At 42.8% G+C, this 21,736-nt stretch overlaps 2 protein-coding genes across 7 annotated transcripts in view; one reads left to right on the top strand and one right to left on the bottom strand.

Moving 5' to 3' along the window:
- The window catches only part of chchd3a (coiled-coil-helix-coiled-coil-helix domain containing 3a), a 78,133-nt gene extending 65,032 nt beyond the window's left edge, over window positions 1–13,101 (bottom strand). For 3 of the 6 annotated variants that reach the window (XM_029117055.2, XM_029117058.2, XM_029117057.2), the window contains exons 1-3: window positions 12,867–13,101; window positions 9,923–11,000; window positions 975–1,068 (exon numbers count right to left, since the gene is read on the bottom strand). In XM_029117055.2, the coding sequence (XP_028972888.2) occupies window positions 975–1,068; window positions 9,923–11,000; window positions 12,867–12,947 (1,253 nt within the window). In that variant the 5' untranslated portion in view covers window positions 12,948–13,101. The remainder of the gene's footprint in view (window positions 1–974; window positions 1,069–9,922; window positions 11,001–12,866) is intronic. The other 3 variants (XM_029117060.2, XM_029117061.2, XM_029117059.2) reach the window with 3 other exon arrangements.
- A 7,137-nt stretch (window positions 13,102–20,238) lies between these two features.
- exoc4 (exocyst complex component 4) overlaps window positions 20,239–21,736 on the top strand; it is a 123,364-nt gene continuing 121,866 nt past the window's right edge. Inside the window, exon 1 of the mRNA XM_013140204.4 lies at window positions 20,239–20,339. Coding sequence (XP_012995658.3) covers window positions 20,260–20,339 — 80 coding nt within the window. The 5' untranslated portion in view covers window positions 20,239–20,259. The remainder of the gene's footprint in view (window positions 20,340–21,736) is intronic.

Below are 21,736 nucleotides of genomic sequence, written 5' to 3'. Positions count from 1 at the left end.
CACACACACACACCTCAATAAAAACCCAATAACTAAACAATTACCTTAGTTCTATTGCTGCCGCCTCCCATTCATTTTATAGCAGCATTTGCTGTCCATACTGTACAAGGGGCCACATTAAGCACTAGGCTAAATGACTTCCTGATTCAGTCTCAGAGAGCCCATCCAGTCCTATTAGAGGGGAATGATGTGTTGATGGGACATTATGGCACATGCACCTGCTCTATTGTGACAAAGACAAGGACAGAGGAGCCCCGCATACCAAACGCCACCCTAGTGAGCACGCTGCTTTCGCCCCAGAGCCCTACGGCGAGCCCGGCCCATGGGGGGAAAGGAGCGCACTTGGTAGCGAGCAATAGTGTGCCATCTGGGACACAGGCAAGAAGCGGGGGAAGACGCTGGGAGGGAAGCCACGACGCCTCATCAAGGCCAGCTAATAGATCACCCACTCGTCGCCCAGGAAATTACCTGGCAGTGGCGCCTTCTCCTAGGCGTGATTAATTGATCCCCAAAAACAGAAGACTGTGGGGGGGGGGGCAGTGATGGGCTTCAGAAAAGACGTAGATGGAACACATGTGGGAGTTGGGATGAATTTGACCTTTTTGACTATTCATGGAACAGAGAATCAGCATGTTTTTCCTAGGCCAACCTGTCCTTTTCCTCCCCTCATTCTGGAATCAGCGTCAGGGAACATATAAATATATAATCGTCACCGGTGATTGGATTATAACGTTACGGCATCCTGTCGAACAGTGGAGTGGGGGAATAAGCCTGTCAGTCCTGTACAGACCTCCGTTTTCCATTGGGCTCGGGGTGATGAGGGAGTGCCTTATTCCAACAGAGGTCAATTGGAAAGACTAATGTCAGGAAAGGGGCTTTAACATGACCCAGGATAGCTACACTACATGGTGCTGTCAGAGGACTAGTTTGTGCACTAGTCTGTGAGTGTGTGTGTGTGTGTGTGTGTGTCTCACCATGCTTGCAGCTCCTGTTCAGCCTTCACCCTCTCCTGCAACAGGCCTTTCTGCAAATCCTCAGTGATCTTCCTCCTCAACTCCTCTTCAGCAACTATAGGGGCAACAGAGAGACAGTTAAGCCAGGATGGGACGATGAATGCGGGCGGACGCGTGCGCGTTTGTATATGTGTTTGTGTGTGCGTGCGTGCGTGCGTGCGTGCGTGCTTGCTTGCTTGAGTGTGTGGGGCGAGGTGATAACGACCTCTTGCCGCTTTAGGCTCCCGGGCCTTATGAGCCATGCTACCAGAGCGCCGGCGAGTGGGAGGTTAGATATGCCTGCCCCACCAGTCATCTGCACTTGAAAATACTCTCACAGGCACGCACGCAAACAGTCCCTTTCCACCCCCTCCCCAAACCGTGACCCCACTCCACCCCGCCCACCCCCGCGCACACACAAACGCATGCACACGCACGCACGCACGCACACTTATTTTATTGGTTTTAATTGCTTAACTTTCCCCTAAACTCCTTGTATTGCTGCCATAATGGCGTGTCTGACCGCGTGTCTTCTCCATCCTATCTCACCAGGTAATTAAGCATGAAAGTAAGACGCGGGGGCCAGCTAGGAAGCCAAGACGTGCACTGAAGGCAGAAGTGCCATGTGGCGTGGCGAGATGAGGCTGCAGCACTGCAGTGCGGGGAGAGAAAACGAGGAGAGAGGGAGCGAGACGGAGACGGGATAGAGAGCAATAGGGACAGGGAGAAGGAGAGAGACATGGAGAGAGACAGAGAAAAGGAGAGAGACATGGAGAGAGACCGAGAAAAGGAGAGAGACATGGAGAGAGACAGAGAAAAGGAGAGAGACATGGAGAGAGACCGAGAAAAGGAGAGAGACATGGAGAGAGACCGAGAAAAGGAGAGAGAGGGAGAGAGACCGAGAAAAGGAGAGAGAGGGAGAGAGACCGAGAAAAGGAGAGAGAGGGAGAGAGACCGAGAAAAGGAGAGAGAGGGAGAGAGACCGAGAGAAGGAGAGAGAGGGAGAGAGACCGAGAGAAGGAGAGAGAGGGAGAGAGACCGAGAGAAGGAGAGAGAGGAAGAGAGACCGAGAGAAGGAGAGAGAGAGACCGAGAGAAGGAGAGAGAGACCGAGGGAAGCAGACAGAGATATAAAGATGGGAGGGACATGTGCTTAGAGGGGACTCAAGTGAGACTGCTGCATTAGAGGGAGAAGGGATAATCTCCATTGTCAGAAAGACTGTTATTACCAGGTGTACTGATCGCAGTGTGGCGGCTGAAGGACAGGCGAACGCACGCTCATCTAATCAATTCCAGAGAGCCTATTCACTGTAGGACAGGAGCATAGAACCGCAAACATTTCACAAAACTAATCCCTCTATCCCTCTAGCTCAACACCACAGGGAAATGTTAGGAAATGACTTTGCCTCAAAACCTACATCAAAATTGGCTTGCTGGCTCTCATTCCCCGAACAAGCGAAACACCTAAACCCTCTTACTGACTGCAGAACAGAGCATGAAAGCCCATTGGAGACTGTTTTCGTGACTGGAGCTTGTTACAACCCGGCTTCTATAGTCAGCCCCGGTTCTCTTCCCCTTTCGGCCCGGAGAAGGGAGGACCTCCGAGAGGGAATAGAGTCAGGGGAAAGAAGAAGACGGATCGAAAGAGTAGAGGACATGAATTCAGGGATGAAAGAGGGGAAGGAGACGGAGGAAGGGCGATCCTCGGTGGTCAGGCGTTAAGCCAGCTCAACTTGAGTGGCGGGTGGTGCACTTTATTGAGCTGGTTGCTGCCTCAGATGAGAGCGGTACGGCCAGTCAACGGAGCTGCGCTGGATTCGACCCTCCACATAACAGACCCCACGGTCCCTCCCGGTGTTAGCTAACCAGCACGCCGACAACCTGAATCGTTACCAAGACCTGTTTCATATGACCGGGAGGAGCCATTTTGGCCCGTTTGATTCATTTTGTGTGTGGTGTATATATTGTCCGCATACGGGAACTTAATTCATAGACTAGAGGACACTAAACATGTTGAGGTCATGGGTCAACGGTCATGTGGACGGGACAGCGTCAAGTCTGAGAGAAAAGGTCACCCATTTCTTATTGTATTACAGAACATTTAACGTTATCGAAATTGAATTACTCATCTCGAATAGGTAAGAAAAATAAACCCAAGAAGAGCCACTTCAGTAAAAAAGCTATTTCTGTGCATTATGAACAGCTCCATTTTTAGCCAGTGACCTTCCATTGGCCTGCTACTGCAACAGTGTCACCATCATTCTAATGAGAACATAGATTTCCTGTTGCCTCTAGTCAACATTATGTCTATGAACACACGCTGGAAACCTTCCAAGACAGCGGGTCAAAAGACGATCTAACAAACTGCATCTTCTCAGGGCGAGGAACGGATAGCTGCTTGTTACCGTGATGCCCAGGTTGATACCATATTTCACAGCAGGTGCTGGCATGGCATGGATCAAACAGCGGGTTAAGGGTAATGAATCCCGGAGTTCCGGCCTCTCCACGCATCTTATTCCCGGCAGCTGATATTTGATAAACGTGAATTAAAGATACAGCCTTGATATCGCAGAGCTCAGCAGGTAGCGCACGCTGGAGACCAAGCCCACGGCAAATAGGGTCAATCCTATTTCTCGCTCTTGATAGCTCATTCTTTATCTCTCTCTCACTATTCAGTAAACAGTCACCCTATCCTGACACCTCCATGTCTCCCCCTGCTTCAGCTCCTCCACACGTTTCCCGGGATAAACTTCATGAAAACAGACAAACGGTCATGAGTCAAACCCAGTTCGGTTTAGTTTAATAGAAAGTAATGACTCTGACCCAGGTCACGCTCAACTGATCCCACTGAAGAGCATGGCCTACACAACGTGATCAATTTACCAAGGTGATCAGGACTACAGCCTACTGCTGAGAATAGACACCAAATGACGGACTGAGAGTTTTGACTACGGAATCCGTCATAACCCAGAATACATTTCTACGCCTTATCCAGACCACATGAGAATTTACAACAGTGTCATACTCGACTGTACTCCTCCGCCATCAATTCATACTTGGCGCTTCCAAACCGTAGACAGGTGAGCACACCGATCCACCACAGGTGAACACCACGATTACAGAATCCCCAGAATAGATCCCCATTACGTTTGGAGGTTATGCAGCGTTCGGCCTGACTCAACTGTTCCTGTGGGCTAACAGAGTTGGCCGCTACAACCTTCCTCACCACATAAACCAACTCCAAGCAGGGTGATCCGGAGGACGGGTTCTGATGGGGTAAATATCGTCTGGGGTCCTTCAGGCCACTTCTCAGGAAGCCAAGGGTCAGAGACAATTTGAGATCAACAGAGCCCCCCGTGTCAATCCAGAGTACGACATGTAAATGTTAAAGAGATTAAAAACGCATCATCTTTTGGGGACCCCCCCCCCCCAACCCACCCACCCACACACATACCCATCCACACACAACACTGGCTTGGGGAGAAAAAGAAGCTGGAGAAGAGCTCTTGGCAGGGAGATAATAGACAGGAGGTAAATAGCGTTTCTCATCAGACGTTTCATTAACCCCGAGACCCGCGCAGAGGGCATAATCTGTAACATTACCGGTTCTGCACGCCTCGCTTTCACCGCTGTCGCACCTTCAGAAAGAAGAACTCCCGTCGGCAAAACAGTCTTTTTATTCAGGTGATTGATTCACTAACCACTGCCTGGGATTTAATCACAAGAAAAACTGATCACTTTCTATTTTCGGTAATTTATTATTTTAGAGGAAGAACGATGTTACCAGGTGTGATCTCTCTCGCCCCCGCTCTCCCCGTCGGTCCAGTGCATTTCTCCCCCTCCGTCCAGTCATCTTTAAGCAAGCGATTAGGCCAAGCTCGCCTGTGTGTGGGAGCTGAAGTATGAATATTTATAGCTTGAACGGCGAAGGTGTAAGAGGCACAACCTTGATCATAGTGCAATCAGAATACAGCGACTGGGCTGTGATTCAGAGACAGCCAAGCGGTCTAACTCAATACCACCCCTTGTGGGCACACAATCAATCCCCTCTTCGTTAAGTTTGTGACCTGTCAGACATTTCGTTATTGGGCTGAACATTGGCAACTTTATTTAAATAAGACCGCATAGGTGCGAGTTTCCAGAGTTGTAAAAATGAGCAGCGGTAATCAATAAGCCGGGGTTGCAAAGTTTGTTGGCTTGGAAAACTTTGAGATGTGTATTGCATTTATAAAAGGCCATTAGACAACCTTGGCTAGAGCGCATTCAAAAAGCTACACCGATTGAAAACATAGATGTATTTTCTTTCATCACTGCCCAACAAGGTCACCTGTGCTAGTGGAATAGTTTGAAGTGAATGGGACCGCAGTCACAAGAACAATGAACGGTTACAGCTAAAATAGCACAAAACATGCAACATGACTTGGGATGATGGGAAGGTTACCATTACCTAATTTCCAAAATGCACACATTTCTGGTCCAGCCGTTTGTAAAGAACAAATCCCATAATGTATTAACATCTTTTTTTCCTTTACGTCTGACGTCAATCCAGAGATTTCTTGGGGGTTTAAATATTTGTTAAGCAAACATTTTTTATCATTCATTATTTGCCAAAACTAGCCATCTGGCTAAATCTGACTTTAACAGATATTTTAATGTCAGTACAACATTGTCCATGCAAATTGTCTCTGTCAAGAAAATGAAATTGAAAGATTTGTAAATTCAGAACTTAAACACCGGCACCGCCAAAAACTCTTTGCTAATCGCTTCTACAGGGCTCATTGGTTAGAATGAGACACAAAGCAAAACAGACCTCTCCTATTGTAAGGAATATGAATGGGCCTTGACAGAAAAGTAGAATACAAAACAGACTACACAATGGCCAACACAAAAAATGTATTCTTTAGATCTAGGTTAATAACGACATGGGGGATTGCAATTTCTCATAAAATACACACAAAAAAAGCAGTCCATACAAACCAAGATAAAACAATCAAAGACTTGAGTATTGATCTTTAAATCTGCAAACCAACAGATGTGGACAATGGACAGTGATTTTCTTTTTGAACAGCAAGAAAAACTGAGATTGAATTCGCAAATGGCCAACCGTTAATGAAAACACAGATTTCCAGAAGCCTTTCAGTTTAAAATGTGTGAATAACGTCCCGTAACAAGAACATAGGTATTATCAATGTCCACAACAACACACCCAGAACAGCACACTCAGAAATAAGTCCTATGAGAGTTAACACTTCAGGGCTCACATGGTTGATAAGTAGCCAGGAAGTTTTACAGTAATTGGTACATTACTCCCTGTGGCGTGTACCAGGGGAAAAACAAACACTGTATACACAACTCTAGATAGCCATATATTTTGGTTTGGAATTACGGTTTTTATATCATGCCTTTTGTATAATGATTATTGATCATACAAACACTATTTGTGTACTGTAGCTAGCTTTTTTTAGCCTACCCTGCACATGGTATAACTACAACCAATCGAACAAATTCTTTGTGTATACATTTCACAGGACAGAAATATGGAGTAGCTTTCAACTAGCTAGCTAGCAACTTTGAGAACTTGCAACTTGAAGAGCCAGCAGCTTGCATTTCAGGTGGATATCAGCTCCATCACTTGGAGCAATTACTATTATTTTAGTTATCTCCAGAAATATATCCCTATTTCTTTTTAAATGGGGAACACATAAAAAACATCCTAAAATACACAAGAGAAAATTATTTGGAAGACGCTCACTCTATGAGCATAACTACATCTAACAGCTTTCCCAAAAGCTCTAACAGCAAATAACAGCTTCCCCAAATACCCTTTAAAAACAGAATAGCATTTACCATGATAATAAGTCATATTCTTTCAGGAAATCTTACAAATGGATCCTCTCAAACAACTCCGGACTTCAAAGCCAGTTCTACTCATTCAGGAATTTATTTAGACCTGGGACACCAGGTGGGGGCAATTCATGATGAGGTAGAACAGACAACCAGCGGCCACCAGACGTCATAGAGTAAGAGCTGAATACCCCTGGTCTAGACAAACACAGATGTCAAATGCAAGCACGAACACAGCCTTTTAATAATGAAGTGTGCTTGCTTTGTGTGACACAGCAGAGGTTTTAATCACCAGAGGCAGTGTGGCGTGTCTTTAAGATGGTCACTTTTTTAATTACCACTCCAGTTGTGGGCCGTCACGGATAGGGAAACATCAAACATTGTGACGACGTAGGGAGAGGATGGCACCTCCCTACTGTTTCCTGTCAACCTTCAACAGTCCTCTGACTCCTCTCCCACTGGCCAAAACCAGAAACAGTAAAAGGGTACCATGTAGCATGTATATAGACCATTAACTTGACAGGCAAGAAGCAAAGCTGCCCAAAGCAAATAGGCTGATGGTGAAGAATTAGTTAGATTTTAAAGATAAAAAATGTAAGAAGTAAGTTACACAATTCTGACAAGACAAAAGAGGAAAAAGGGCAATCGAGACACCTTCAGCTGCCTAGGGGGCAACAACATAGTGAATGGGCCTAATAGCAGCATCAATCCATTAACTTTATTCCAAGTAAGAATTAATCGTTTCATTAGCACTTTGGCGACACCTATGAATCATAACACCAGGAGCCACTGTGATCAGCGCCCTGAGAACGAAGACTAATTACAATTGGAGGGGGAATAACAACACCTCTTCGGTGGTAAGCAGGATGACTCAGGATTCACAACTGATCACCAAACGCAATTGCCAGAAGCTTGACCTTGATAACCTACCGAAACGAGTGCTGTAAGTAAGTGGAGGAAAGTGAATGCAGCAGTCATTATTAACCATTAATGGAATCTGATTCAGATACCAGCTGATCAAATAACACCAGACATGAGAGTCTGAAATGTCCACATGTGGAATAAACTCGGATTCTTCACCGTCATTTAGCTTATTTCAGCAGAGAAGCATAGCAAGCTAACTGACTAGTCTATGCACTCATCTGGAGAATACAGGAAGAAATTAAAGAGATATTGAAAGAGATCTGATTCTAAGGGAGGCTATGCAAACGTGGTGTGCTTGAGAGACAGAGAAAGGCACAGAAAGAAATGTACAGAGAGAGAGAGAGAGAGAGAGAGAGAACAAGGGTGTGGGAGGGAGGGAGCAGGCCTATGAGCTAAAAGTAAAAAGTTATTAAAAGTTAACTGTAAAAGTTAACTGTAATGACGGTTACACTGGTTTCACAACATTCAGGGAAAGGTTCAAAAGCTTTTTGAATGCAGTGAGGCAGTTACTTTCTACCAATACTGACATGATGGATTAGGCCTTTTCGAACATCGGGGGTATTAATAGCTATATATACACAACCCATTTCCATAAAAGTTGGGACGCTGCACAGAATGTAAATAAAAACAGAATGCAATCATATGCAAATCATTTAAACCCTACAGTATATTTAATGGAAAATAGTACAAAGACAACATATCAAATGTTGAAACTGAGACATTTTAATGTTTCTTGAAAACGATATGCCTACTTTGAATTCGATGCCAGCAACATGTTTCAAAAAAGTGACAGAGGCAACATAAGACCTGAAAAGTTGTGTAATGCAAAAAAACTAAACCTGGTAGAATATCACACAACTAATTTGGTCAATTGGCAACAGGTCAGTAACACTATTGGGTATGAAAATATAATTACAGAGAGGATGGGTATGTCAGAAGTAAAGATGGGGAGGGATTCACCCGTTTGTGAAAGACTGCACAGGCAAACAGCGTAACAATTTAAGCTTAACGTTTCTCAATGTAAAATTGCAAAGCGTTTTGGGGATCTCATAATCTACAATACATAATATCATAAAACATTTCTGAGATTCTAGGGAAATCTCTGTAAGCAAGGAACAAAGCGACACTGCATTAAAAACTGACACTATAGTGGACATCACAGCATGGGCTCAGCAACACCGCCGAAAACCATTGCCTGTGAACAGAGTACGTCGCTGCATCCACAAACGCAAGTTAAAACTCTACCGTGCAAAGAAGAAACCATATATAAACAAGATCCAGAACGGGCGCCACCTTCTCTGGGCACGAACTCATTTAAGATGGACAGAGGCGAAGTGGAAAAATGTCCTGTGGTCTGACAAATCAAAATATAAAACTTATTTTTGGGAATCCTAGTCACCGTGTCCTCCAGACTAAAACGGAGAGGGACCATCCAGCTTTTCAGCACACAGTTCAAAAGCCAGCATCCGTGATGGTATGGGGGTGCATTAGCGCACATGGCATGTGTGACTTGCACATTTGTGAAGGCACCATTAACACTGAACAATATATACAGGTTTTGGAGCAACATTCTGCCATCCAGACGTATTTTTCAGGGCACGCCTTGCCAAACCACATTCTGCATATATTACAACAGCATGGCACCATAGTAAAAGTGTCTGGGTGCTAATTAAGTGAAAAATGCAACAAAGGAGATCCTCAACTGTTGAGCAGCTGAAAACCTACATCAAGCAAGAATGGGAAAACTTTCAACACTTTCAAAACTACAGCAACTGCTCTTCTCAGTTCCCAAATGTTTAAAGAGTATTGCTAAAGGAAGAGGTGATGCAACACAGTGCTAAACAAGCCCCTGTCCCAATGTTTTTGGAATTAGTTGCTGGCATGAAATTCAAAACAGGCACGTATCTTTCCAAAAACAATGACATTTATCAGTTTGTAGTATGTAGTATGTCTTTATACTACAATCAATTAAAAACAGGGATAAATGATTGACACTTCATTGCATTTTGTTTTTATTTGCATTTTACGCAGCGTCCCAACTTTTTTGGAAACGGGTTATGAGTGACTACTGTTGTTTATGAGGGACAATGCTAATAAAAACAAATCTGATTATAGTGTCGTTCTGTTCATTACAGTACCTTAATACACTACAGTAGAACTCACCTGCAGATGGTGCTGATGGGGGTAGTGGTGGAGGAGGTGCTGCAGACACCTGCTCTGGGGCAGGGGGAGGCACAACAGGAGGAGGGGCAACAGTTTCCACTGGGGGCTGAGAAGGAGGGGCAATGGTTTCACAAGGGGGTGGATCAATTACCTCAGCTTGGGTAGGAGACGGAGTGATGGGTTCAAGCTGAGGGGAGAAAGGAGTCGGAGTGACGGGTTCAACTGCAAGCTGAGTGGAGAAAGCTGCCATTGGAGGGGCAGCAGATTCTATAGCGGGGGAGGAGGTTGACTCCAATGCAGAGGAAAGGGAAGGGGGAGCAACAGGTTCCATAATAGGAACGGAAGGGGGTGCCATGGATTCAATTACTGGAGAGGGAGGAACTGCAATGGGTTTAATTACAGGTGGAGCAGCAATGGGTTCAATTACAGGTGGAGCAGCAATGGGTTCAATCACAGGTGGAGCAGCAATGGGTTCAATTACAGGTGGAGCAGCAGTGGGTTCAATTACAGGTGGAGCAGCAGTGGGTTCAATTACAGGTGGAGCAGCAGTGGGTTCAATTACAGGTGGAGCAGCAGTGGGTGCAATTACAGGTGGAGCAGCAGTGGGTTCAATTACAGGTGGGGGAGGTAAAAAGATGGGAATAGGTTCCACAGCACCAGGAGCGGGAACAGGAGCAGCGATAGGGGTTTGGGGCTCAACCGACTGAGGGACAGTAACCAGCTCAACAGGTGCAGAGGGATCACAAGCAGCAGGGGGAGGAGGCGCAATCACCATGTCAATCATGGTGGGAGCTGGTACCTTTTCCACAGGGAGAGGAGACGGACGAGGGGTCACTACTTCAGTGACGGGCGCAGGAGGTGAAGGTGTGATGGGTTCTTTGGAAGGAGGGGGTGGCAGTGAGGTGATGGGATCATAGGGGGATCTGAGGGGAGGTACAGGAATGAGGAGAGGGGAGGGAATCAACACAGGGGGAGGAGAAGGGACCTGTGGGAGGGAGGTGGGAGGTGTAGGGGCAACAGTGGGTGGACGAAGCGGAGCTACAGGCTCCCTCATTCGGTTGATGACATTTTCGGACAGCTGCAGGCGAAAAAGGGAAGAGCAAAATGGGAAAACATCAATGTCAAAGAAGTAAAGCACATCTAACAAGGACACCCAAACACGAGCAACACTATGCACCTTAACTACATCACAACCTGACGTCAGGTTAACAGGCCCTAGAGTAGTTGGTCTTCCAAGCAACAGATCGTTTCAAAATGTTTCCAAATTTTCATTCAACATAATAAACCCTAAACATTTCAGATGAAGAGTTCAGAAGTTTAGCGCAGAATTGAACGCCACAACAAACTAGACCAACATGTAACAACATGTATATCACTATGTATGTTTTAATATACTCGACACCAGAAAGGTCTGTTTGTTGATGTGTTAACAAACACAGGTGGCAACAAACACATTTGCAGGTTCTACTGTATGTAAATGACAACATTTGGCTTCAGTGTTCTTGCAACCGTTTCCATAACAATATTTGTGTGTTAAGTAGTCCTAACAAGAAGCTTAATGAAAGCCTCTTACCCTATATTCAAATGTAATAGGCGGCACGCAGGGACCGCAACAGATAAACAGAAACTCAAAATATATGCTGGAAAACAGTAGGGTGGCTTGGGGTTAAACGCCTCCCTGGGTTAAATGCCCCCTACCCCCCCCCCCTTAATTCTCCCACAAACCACCAAATGACTGCAAATTTTATTTCCACATTCCTTGGTTAACACTGTTCCTGTTTATCTAGAAAATATTGTTGAATCATCTAAACTGAGCAAGGAATTCCACAAAAACAATTCTGACATAAGTTGATCTTATTTGTTGTCATTTGAAAATATTATCATGTGATGTGATGAACTTAGACCTCTAAACTGATTTTTGTTATGTCAATAGGAAGGCTTTGACTAAGTAATCCACTTGCTCTGAGAAAAAAAAATTATTATAATGCTTTCTTATAGCAATCCTGTTTATAGTGAAGATCATGTCCCGGGGGGTATTTTACCCTTGAGAATATATTGGTAAAATATAGCTAAATTAGAGCACAAAATGTGCTGAAATATAACAAATGATATAGCCTAATATAAGTATTGTTTAGTTGAATAGCTAGTATACTGAGCATATGTTAATATCTAATATAATAGGCCTATCAACTGACACTGATATTGACCTGAATAGCTCAATATATATTGATTTAATGATTTAACATAAAACTTTCGCACGGGTAACAAAACGTCATCAAAAGTTATTTGAAATGGTAATAAATGTTATACATAGCTTTTTGCCTTTGGATATTGGAATGTGCAATATCACAGTTAAAATTGGTTTGTTAACTCACTTAAATACTGCTATCAAGATAAAATAAAATAAAATCAGTCTGCCCAATAGTTATTCTCAATTTATTTGTCTGACAATAGTCAATATGTTCATATATAAATCTGACCAAACATAGATTTTATTGATACATTTTCCTAAAGGGGGGCGTTTTTCCCCCCAAGTCACCCTACAACCGTAAACACATGGCTGACAAACACTAACACTGACAATTAGTGTAATACCACAAAAAAATCACAAATATTTGTTCTATTTAGACACATATACAGTACGTGTTATTACAACAAAGTATAATTAGGCAGCATTACAAAAATACTTTGTCATCAGGCCAAGAGAGGCAAACCTGTCTTGACTGTACGTCAGTGAATCAATCAAGTTCGTGAGTTAGCCATAGCTACCTAGCAATGCAACATACCATAACAAACTTTACTTTGGCCTGACGTTTCTCATTTGTTTTTTGATAAGCTCAGTCTAATGCAGTTATAAGTCGCACTTATAATATTTAACTTCCTAAAAATTTAGCAGCCTTTGGTTATATAAAACTTCATTGTTTTGATCTTGTTTTGCACTCACCCTAATGCCCTTCACAACTGTGATGTTGTCATTTTCATCAGATTCAAAGGAGACGCGACGAGTGCTATTGTTCGCTCCCATATCTAATTCCAACCAGCACAAGTGGCAACTAATTGCATGAAATGGGAATTGTCATCCACCTGTTATTTATCAAAAACATATAGTCGCACACCGGGGACAGTAAGCAATAGGGCTTCAGGACTCTGCAAGCGCTTACAGAAACACTTCCGTATCATGCATGCCAACTACCAAGAAAGTCTGCGCTTATTGGATGAACAAAAACGTATTGTACATCAGCGGTGTCTATTGGTGGTGAAGTCATGTTAGATTTACTGAGTGTGCACATACAGTACACTTTAAAATTACGAATTCATTATGTTAATAGTAAATATAATAGTAAAAATATGTATTGTTGCAGTTTTTTGCCTCATCTAACTGATTTTTTCACAATCAGTGTTTTACGACTCGGACTCAATGCATTTGTCAAACAGATTACCGATAGAGCCAACACACAGCTCCCTTCCAGACAAGATCAGAAGACTCGTTTTGAGATTGGACATCAGTTAGCCAATCAGAAAGACTCTTGTGGCTACATGCAATTATCGCCCCCCTCTCCTAGTGGCTGATGTGCGTGTCATTCTCACTGGAATAAACATTCAAACCGCTGGCCCGGATTTCATCAATGGTCACGTCGTCAGAGCCTTCCGGCGAGACAGCTGGTGGGGGGATATTCAATAAAGATCTTACAGGTCCCAGTCCCAAGCTACAGTCTCCAATTTCTTCAAGGAGACCAACACGATCCCAGTGCCCAAAGGTAACATATCCTAATGACGTTTGCCCTTTCACACTTACCCAATCATCATGAAGTTCTCCAAGAAATGATTTTATGGGCTCACATGCCTGGATCACTGGACCCTACCGCCACAACAGATGAACGATCGCTATCCACATAGCCAGAATACATCAGGAGAAGAGGAAAACCTATGTCAGAAGGCTGTTAATTTATTAGGCTATAGTTTAGCGTTCTACACTATTGTTCTCTTAAACTTCAAATCACCGAGCTCAGGGAACTAGGTCTTGAAATCACACTGCATACCGAATATTTTTTAATGGGCTGTATTCTGACCCATCATTTATTTAATTCTGCTGCATGCCTCTACAGGTGCTCTCATGTGTGTCTGACTGAATATGTAAATACTGCACATTTTATGTACAGCCTTATGGTTGGAAAGCAGTGTAAAATGTAAAGAAAAACAAAATGCAATGATGTGCAAATAACGTAATACCTATATTAAATAGAAAAATAGAACAAAGACAATATATCAAATGTTGAAACAGACATTTTGTTTCTTTAAAAATATATGCCCACTTTGAATTTGATGCCAGTAACATGTTTCAAAAAAGTCAGGACAAAGGCAACAAAAGACTGGAAAAGTCAGGTACTGCTAAAACTAAACCTGGTGAAAAAAAAATTATAATAAAAATAAAAAAAATCACAATACCAATTAGGTTAATTGGCAACAGGTCAGCCACAATTGGGTATTAAAAAATAATTCCAGAGAGGATGGGTCTGTCAGAAGTGAGGATGGGTTCACCAATATGTGAAAGACTGCACAGACTAAGTGCAACAAAAGAATAAAGTTTCTCAATGTAAAATTGCATAAAATTCAAAGATCTCATCATCTACAGTACATATCATTAAAACATTCAGAAAATCAGAAGAAACTTCTGTACACAAGGGACAAGGCTGAAAACCAATACTGGATGGCCATGATCTTCGGGCCCTCAGGTGGCACTGCATTAAAAACAGACAATTCTGTAGTGGAAATCACTGCATAGGCTCAGGAACGCTTCCGAAAACCATTGCCTTGTGAACCCAGTTTGTCACTGCATCCACAAATGCAAGTTAAAACTCTACCATGCAAAGAAGAAACCATATTTACTGACATATCAAGTCAAGGCTCTTGGCTGGGTCACCCTCAAATCTGTGGGGGTCGTGTTGGCCGCTGGTCTCCCACCGGTCGTCGTGGCTGGGGTTATGTTATGGTAGGGAAACACCCTCTTCTCTCCAATAAGGCCACACCTTGTCTTTCACCCAGCCAGGCTCCCAGCGTGTTGCGGTAGGGAAGCTCCATCTTCCGCCCAGCAGGACCTCCTCTACTGTCCAACTCTGCTGTGTCCTTGTCAAGTTGTGTAGAGAGGAGGCATGACACAAATACTACAACAATCAGGGCTACTAATTAACAAGAGTACCTGACACTAGATAGGCCACACCTAGACCTCAACAGGACATTAAAACAATGACCACCAAAGGGTAGCAATGGCCAAACAAGGCTTCATTAGCTTCATTTTAGCAGCAGGATATAATGCTGGCAGCACTCAGGTTCTCTCTATCACAATAAAAGCCATCATTGAAAGTTAAGGCCATATAGTTAAATCTAGTTTGTAAGCTAGAACAGACAAGAATAATGTTGGAATGGACATTAAACATACAATAACATATTTCAATGATGGCTTTTATATATATAAAAAAAAAGAAAATCATAGTTAGCACCACAAGCATAATATCCTGGAGCTAGAAGAACAGTACTGAAGCTACAAATGGCCATCAACACCAAACTGGGAAGACTAAATAGGGAGGTGACGAGGGCAAACCAAGAAACAGGTGAGAATAATGAACACAGATGAAAGCAATGCTCATAGAAACAGAATAATTTGAACCTAAAGACAATGAACATAAAAATGCAACAGCTGGCGTGGCACAGGCCATGCAATCAAGGCATGATATTGTTTGTATAAATTACTATCCCTTCTTACACAATCATCCCCAGGTGACCACACCCATCCAATTTTCCTTTTGGTATTCTTCTTTTGGATAATCAATATGGGGGAAAAGGTCCATAGACCTATTGGAATAGGGCAGGGGCTGGACTAAGCTGTGTCTAATAGCATATAGGCCGAGGAAGAAATGGCAGAGGGAAGGAGCAATGAGCAAAGGTTGATGCAGGAATGAACAGGCACCAAGCCGCGACTTGTTTCAGCCAGGTGGTGTGGACTCCTGAAGAGGAGCAGCCTTAATTAGCACAAAGTTGAACACTCTGGACCTCTAAATTGGTCTTTTACAGCCCAGGTTAACCGTGAGTATGTCAGGTAACTTGTAAGTGGAAAAAAATACTGTGGAGGATATAGTGCTGGCTGTGTGTTCTGGGTCTCGCTACATTCAATGTTTCAGCTGTGTAACATGTTGGATGGCAGCTGCTTTTTATACATGATTATTAACCTAATGCTATGTGGGCTAGCTCCCGTTTTGCACTTGAAGGGTGACATACTGGTACTGTTTCCTTGTGCCTAGGTGGTTGTGGGTAACCGGAAGAGTCGAGGTCTGTGACACGGAAGACACGCTGTTGAAGAGCCAATGGACCTTTGAGCATGACTGTTTAGCTTTTTCTAAATAAAAGCTTGGTATACTGCTTCTGCCTACATCTTTTTTTTGTAACTGCCTAATTGAGATTTCAGCTGCTTTTTAGACAATTTGAAACTGGCTAGCTCACATTTTATACTTTAAGGGCATCAGACGGATGCAGCGTTTCCTTGTGCCAAGGTGGTTGTGGGTAACGAAGATCGAAATAATGAGCAAAGACGACATCTCCAAGAAGGAAGGGATTTGACACACTGGTGCAGATCAACGGGACGTTCAGCTTGTTCTAAATAAAATCATTACAGTACTTCTGCCTCCTTTTTATCTGCTTACTCTTCATCCCCAATGCAAGAGAACCTGTTCCAACCAGTTAGCTACAGTACATCCCGCGTATCCGCGAACCCTCACGGATGTGTAAAATTGCGGTTAAGTATTAATTCAACACAATCGCATCAAGGAAAATATAATTGTGCGCGTCAACGTTTGTTTGCGTAATCGTTATGTAATGGACAGTTACATTACATATTTTCCTTATTTGCACTGCATGCAAATAACCGGATCAAAGCTTGGACGGTTGAATTTAGCGCGTTCTTCGAGTTTCGGACGACTTAATGTCCGCGGATACTTCAGTTCGCGAATGTGGAACTGCGGATAGTTGGCGGTTTACAGTATTTTGATTCCTTACGGCTCTTACTTCACACCCCAGGCGGTTTGCCCCTCATCACAATTTGCTTTTGGTCAAACAACCATCTGATGGTATGCTGGCTCTAGCCTTTTGGGGTATCTTATTGGTCAGGCGCCCTAAGGGAGCGCTTCTGTCTGGAGGCAGCCCTGTGCTCAAGCTTGCAGAGTCGGTCCTGGTTGGATAGGAGATGCAGGCTGTATGAAGTGATTGTGACAGGTGTTGGAGAGCAGTGTGGCCCAGAGTAGGGTTAAAGGTCACTGGATGTACATGACTGTTCAGGAATGTCTCCCACTGAACTGCAACCATTACCAACATGGAGTCAATGCGAACATTTAACCTGTTGAACTAGATTGTGTACACTGACTAGCAAACATGTACACCTATTATCAATGGAAGAATAATACATTATTTTCCTTGACACCAATTATAGTACAGACAGGGCATTGGATTTAATCAGAGCAATGGCTTTGGGATCCAAACAAGTACTGTTTGAAGTGTAACATTCCATACAAACAGGATAATCAAGGAATGGACCATTTAACAATGCTTTTATGGTTTTCAACAACTAAAGTAAAATCAATACTAATATTACAGTAATTCAGACCTAAAAGTGAAGTGATGGCAAAAGCAGGTAAATACAAACAAAACACATTTTGAATACCTCTGCTTCAGGCTCCTACAATAACCATTTGGTTTCCTCTGAGCCTAAACTGGCATTGAAATACCAGCTGGAAAAAAAAACTTTGCTGGGTCACCATCAAATCAGTGAAGGTCACATAGGCTGCCAGTCTCCCAACTACTGTAGTGGGTGAGGGGACAGCAGGAAAACAACAGGTCTTCGCTCCTACAAGGCCTCACAATCTCACCCACCAGGCGCCCTGTTTGTAGCAGTAGGGATGCTCATCGTTGTCATGTTGTGTAGCGCTGCAGCAGGACAATCAGGGCTTCTAATTCACAAAACCAACTACCAACCTGAAAATGACCAACAGAGGAGCAGGGAAATGGGGAGACTATATAGGGAGGTGATGAGGGTGAAACAAGACACAGGTGAGAACAATGAACCCAGGTGACAGCAAGATACAGAATAACTGGAACTTTAACACACTGAACATAGAAAGGAAACAGCCGGCACAGCACAGGCCATGCCTGGCTGTTACAAATGTATAATCAGACCAGTGATGGATCCCTAGTGTGTCCATTGCAAGTAGAATCCTGGCACTTTGATATGTGTTTTGGACCTGCTCTTAATTGTAAGACGTCTGGAGATCTATACTTGTGGCATTTTTTAAGGAAATAGGGGGATCTATTGACGCAGTGTTTTGAGTGGGGCCACAAGGCACCTCAGACCAGCTCTGTGGGCGGTATAATAACCTTCTCTGCTCTTCTAGCAAGACCTCTTTTGATACGGTGGAAAGATCAGTTTCCTCCCACCTTCAGCTACTGGATGAATGAAGTCATGCACCATCTTCAACTAGAAAAGATTCACTGCTTCTTTAAGGATCTGCAGTACAATTCTGTAATATGTGGTGTCCCTTATTTTTTTGAATGGTCTGGATCCAGCAAATTTTATGATCCAGTAGTAGCCCATATTTATTTGTTTAAAATGTTTCTATTATCACAGTATTTAAGTGAATGCTTTATGGTTATTTTATTATTATTGATAACGTGGCTAATGTCTGTTCAGTGACATTAGCCATGTTATCAATGGAATTATTGCAGTGGGGTTCTGTTGTAGCATGGGATTGAAAAGGGAGATAATATGACAGGGGATACATTTGATTTATCCCAATCCAAGTCTGTTGTGAAAACATGAACATGTGAAAATAAAAATAAAAACTATTTCCATCAAAAAAACGACATGTTTGATAGGATGTAGAGGTAAAAACTTTTTACATTTGAAATGCAATGTCATACTAAAGTGTACTCAACTGTCCATAAAAGGTTCCTTTTTTAATGACATTGACACATGAATATACTATACATACCTAACTTCCTGACAAATCACCTAGAAGCCTTGCCATTGGATAGAGAGTAGTAGATCAGTGATGAAGAGAGGGTTATAAGAATGTGTAAATTAAACTTGGCCCAGCTCGAAGCTTGTGCCCTTCAAAGAAAAAGTCTCTCTGTATGGTACAGTGATTGTTCCTTTATTTGGAGGGGACAGAAAGATCGCCCACAATGTTATCTCTACCGTCCACATGCTGGTACATCAATCAGCACCGGTACTGTTGGATTGACCCCTTCCCTTCTCCTGCAAAATCGATGCCTTCTCCCGTCCGGTTTGTTGCTGTGCAAAGATTGTCAGAGATACAGAGGGGACAAATGCAGACCTACAGTATATGTCCTAAAACAGAAAGTAATTAACACTAGCTTGCGCACACACTCACTCTCACCCACACGCTATTTCTCATTTGTTACCACTTGGTCTTTATTTCAATTCAGAATTGATGGAAATTGAAATTGCGAGTTATACTTTTCCCCACCATTACTAAACCAAGTCACTTGAAAGCCAATTTCTTTTCACAATGACGATCTGGCCAGTGGAATACATGTGGAAAGGACAAATCATCACAGTACCAGATGAATAGCGTATATTACAAATACAAATAAACTCTATGTACTGGGGGAAGGGGGGAGGGGTTATGGCTGATATATCGCATCTTTTCTCACATACAAAGCCTCTTTAAAATTGCTGCTAGTTCACATTGTTATGTATATGTTTGCTTTATATATTTCTTAATTCAAATGTGTAGAAGTCGTGTGCCATGTCACAAGAATTTCATTGTTCAGAATGACGCTGTGTTATTCGGTGCATTTGGCCTTATTACAATTTCAAACCAGCTATGCAATCAGAACAGGAACACGGAATTCAGTAGAATCATGAACATAATATCAATGCAGTTTTTCGGTAGTATTCTCAATAAAGAAAGAAACGTAGTTTATGGTATTTTTGTAAAAGCAAGCACAATAGGCCTACATTTGCTACAGAACCAAAGTATAATACATTTCACAATACAAATTATTCTGTATGTGTAAGCCCTGTAAATGACTAATCATAAAAAACATACAAATAACGTCGTAAGTAAATACAACATTTGTTGCGATATGTTTTATTAAAACAATTCAGTGAACCACCGTTAAAAAACAACAACAACTTTTCGCAACTGTAACGTTTCGTTTAGCAGAATGAATGTACCTCAGCACGAGAGACGAATTTCGGACTACAACTCCCACTGACTTCCGGAAGCAAATTTGTAGTTTGTCACTGTTTGGGTGCAGCAGCAGAAAAAATGGCAGCAGATACTGGAAGATACCGAAGTGCTGTTAGCAAAAGTAAAGACCCTTCGGGCTTACTAATTTCTGTTATAAGGTATGCTTACTCAAACTGATGTTGTTATTATCATTTCTACCGGTATCAACTTTGTTGTTTTCATTAAAAAGACCTGTGATTTCAGTCCGTTGCAGGCTAACAACATCCTTCCTGTTGTTAGCCTGCTAGTTAAATAGCTAGTTCTATTTCAGTCGAGTTTTGTATTTAGGACGCTAGATGCGCTTAAGTTACTAATTTCGCACTATTTATCAATATTTGTTATCACTTTAAGTGAAATAACACTGACCGTTAACTGTCAGAATGTGAGAGGAGGGAGCAACGCTAGGTAGCATACTCGTTGCCGAATAGCTTTCTTGTTTTGACAGCTGATCAGCTCCTCATTCATAGCCTGACAAGCGTGACACGTTATCTATATAATGTCAGTGATCTTTTTTTAACATTCATTCAGTAATTGAAGCGTCTTTTGCTGTCCTTTACTAACTGGGTGCCATGATAATCATGTATTGGTCTTTACTTGCACAATTCTCACGTCAATTACTGTTTTGTGTGCCTGTGTATGTTTCCATTTCTCCTGTGTATGTTTCCGTACCCTTTGCTGCAAGGAGGAATTGGCAGCTAGTTATACTCTGAAGGTCAATGTCTCTCTCGACCCGACATGTGTGAAGTATATCAAAGTTGCAGCAACGTTTGAATCATGTTACTGGCATTATGGAGATCCCACATAGATTCATTTATTGTGAGGCCTTGTCCGCATGAAAACGTTTCCTGCTATGCACCTTTCCTTATTGTGTGGAGAGTTTTAATTGACCGTGACTGACAGTGTATGTCAGGGGTTTATGTTTTCTGGTTTGTTTGGCTTTGGTGGCTGAGATGGGGCTATAAATATGTAGTAATGATTAATTCACAGAGAATGGAACAGGCCGCATTTGCTGGGTTGCCTATAACTACTGTGTGTTGTGTCAAGTGTGCGCTGGCCACTTTATAAGTCCTCTCCCCATTCCAGCGTTCTCCTTTAAGAATAGGCTACTGCTGCAGTTTCAAGCTGCAGTATGGTAGGGAGTCACCCAATGAGCTTTTGAGTCTGCTACCTTTTCTCCCTTAAATTACTGATGTCAACTTCACCTACGCAACAGTGACACATCCTATGGGATTATGACAAACAACAAGACTGGTATTGTTTTCAGTCTTGAAAACCCGACTTTTGTGTTGTGTTTAGGCATATTTGTGTGATTGATTTTACAGTAAGGCAATTACTGATTTCAGGGAGAGCATTATTGTATTGGGGAGGTGTTTTGTAGTTTACCAGAGGTGTTAAGTATATATAAATGATTTTATACTCCCTTGAGTTTAGGTTTTTGTTTGTGCCACGGGGGAATATTTCCTCAGTTGCATTTTGTACCCCCCAAGTATTAGCTGAGCTCAACTAAGTTCTTTGT

The sequence above is a fragment of the Esox lucius genome, chromosome 23 (assembly GCF_011004845.1).
Source record: "Esox lucius isolate fEsoLuc1 chromosome 23, fEsoLuc1.pri, whole genome shotgun sequence".
In the NCBI taxonomy this organism is placed as follows: Eukaryota; Metazoa; Chordata; class Actinopteri; order Esociformes; family Esocidae; genus Esox; species Esox lucius.
The sequence above is the reverse complement of the archived record's forward strand: the minus strand, read 5'-3'. Positions and strand labels throughout refer to the sequence as shown.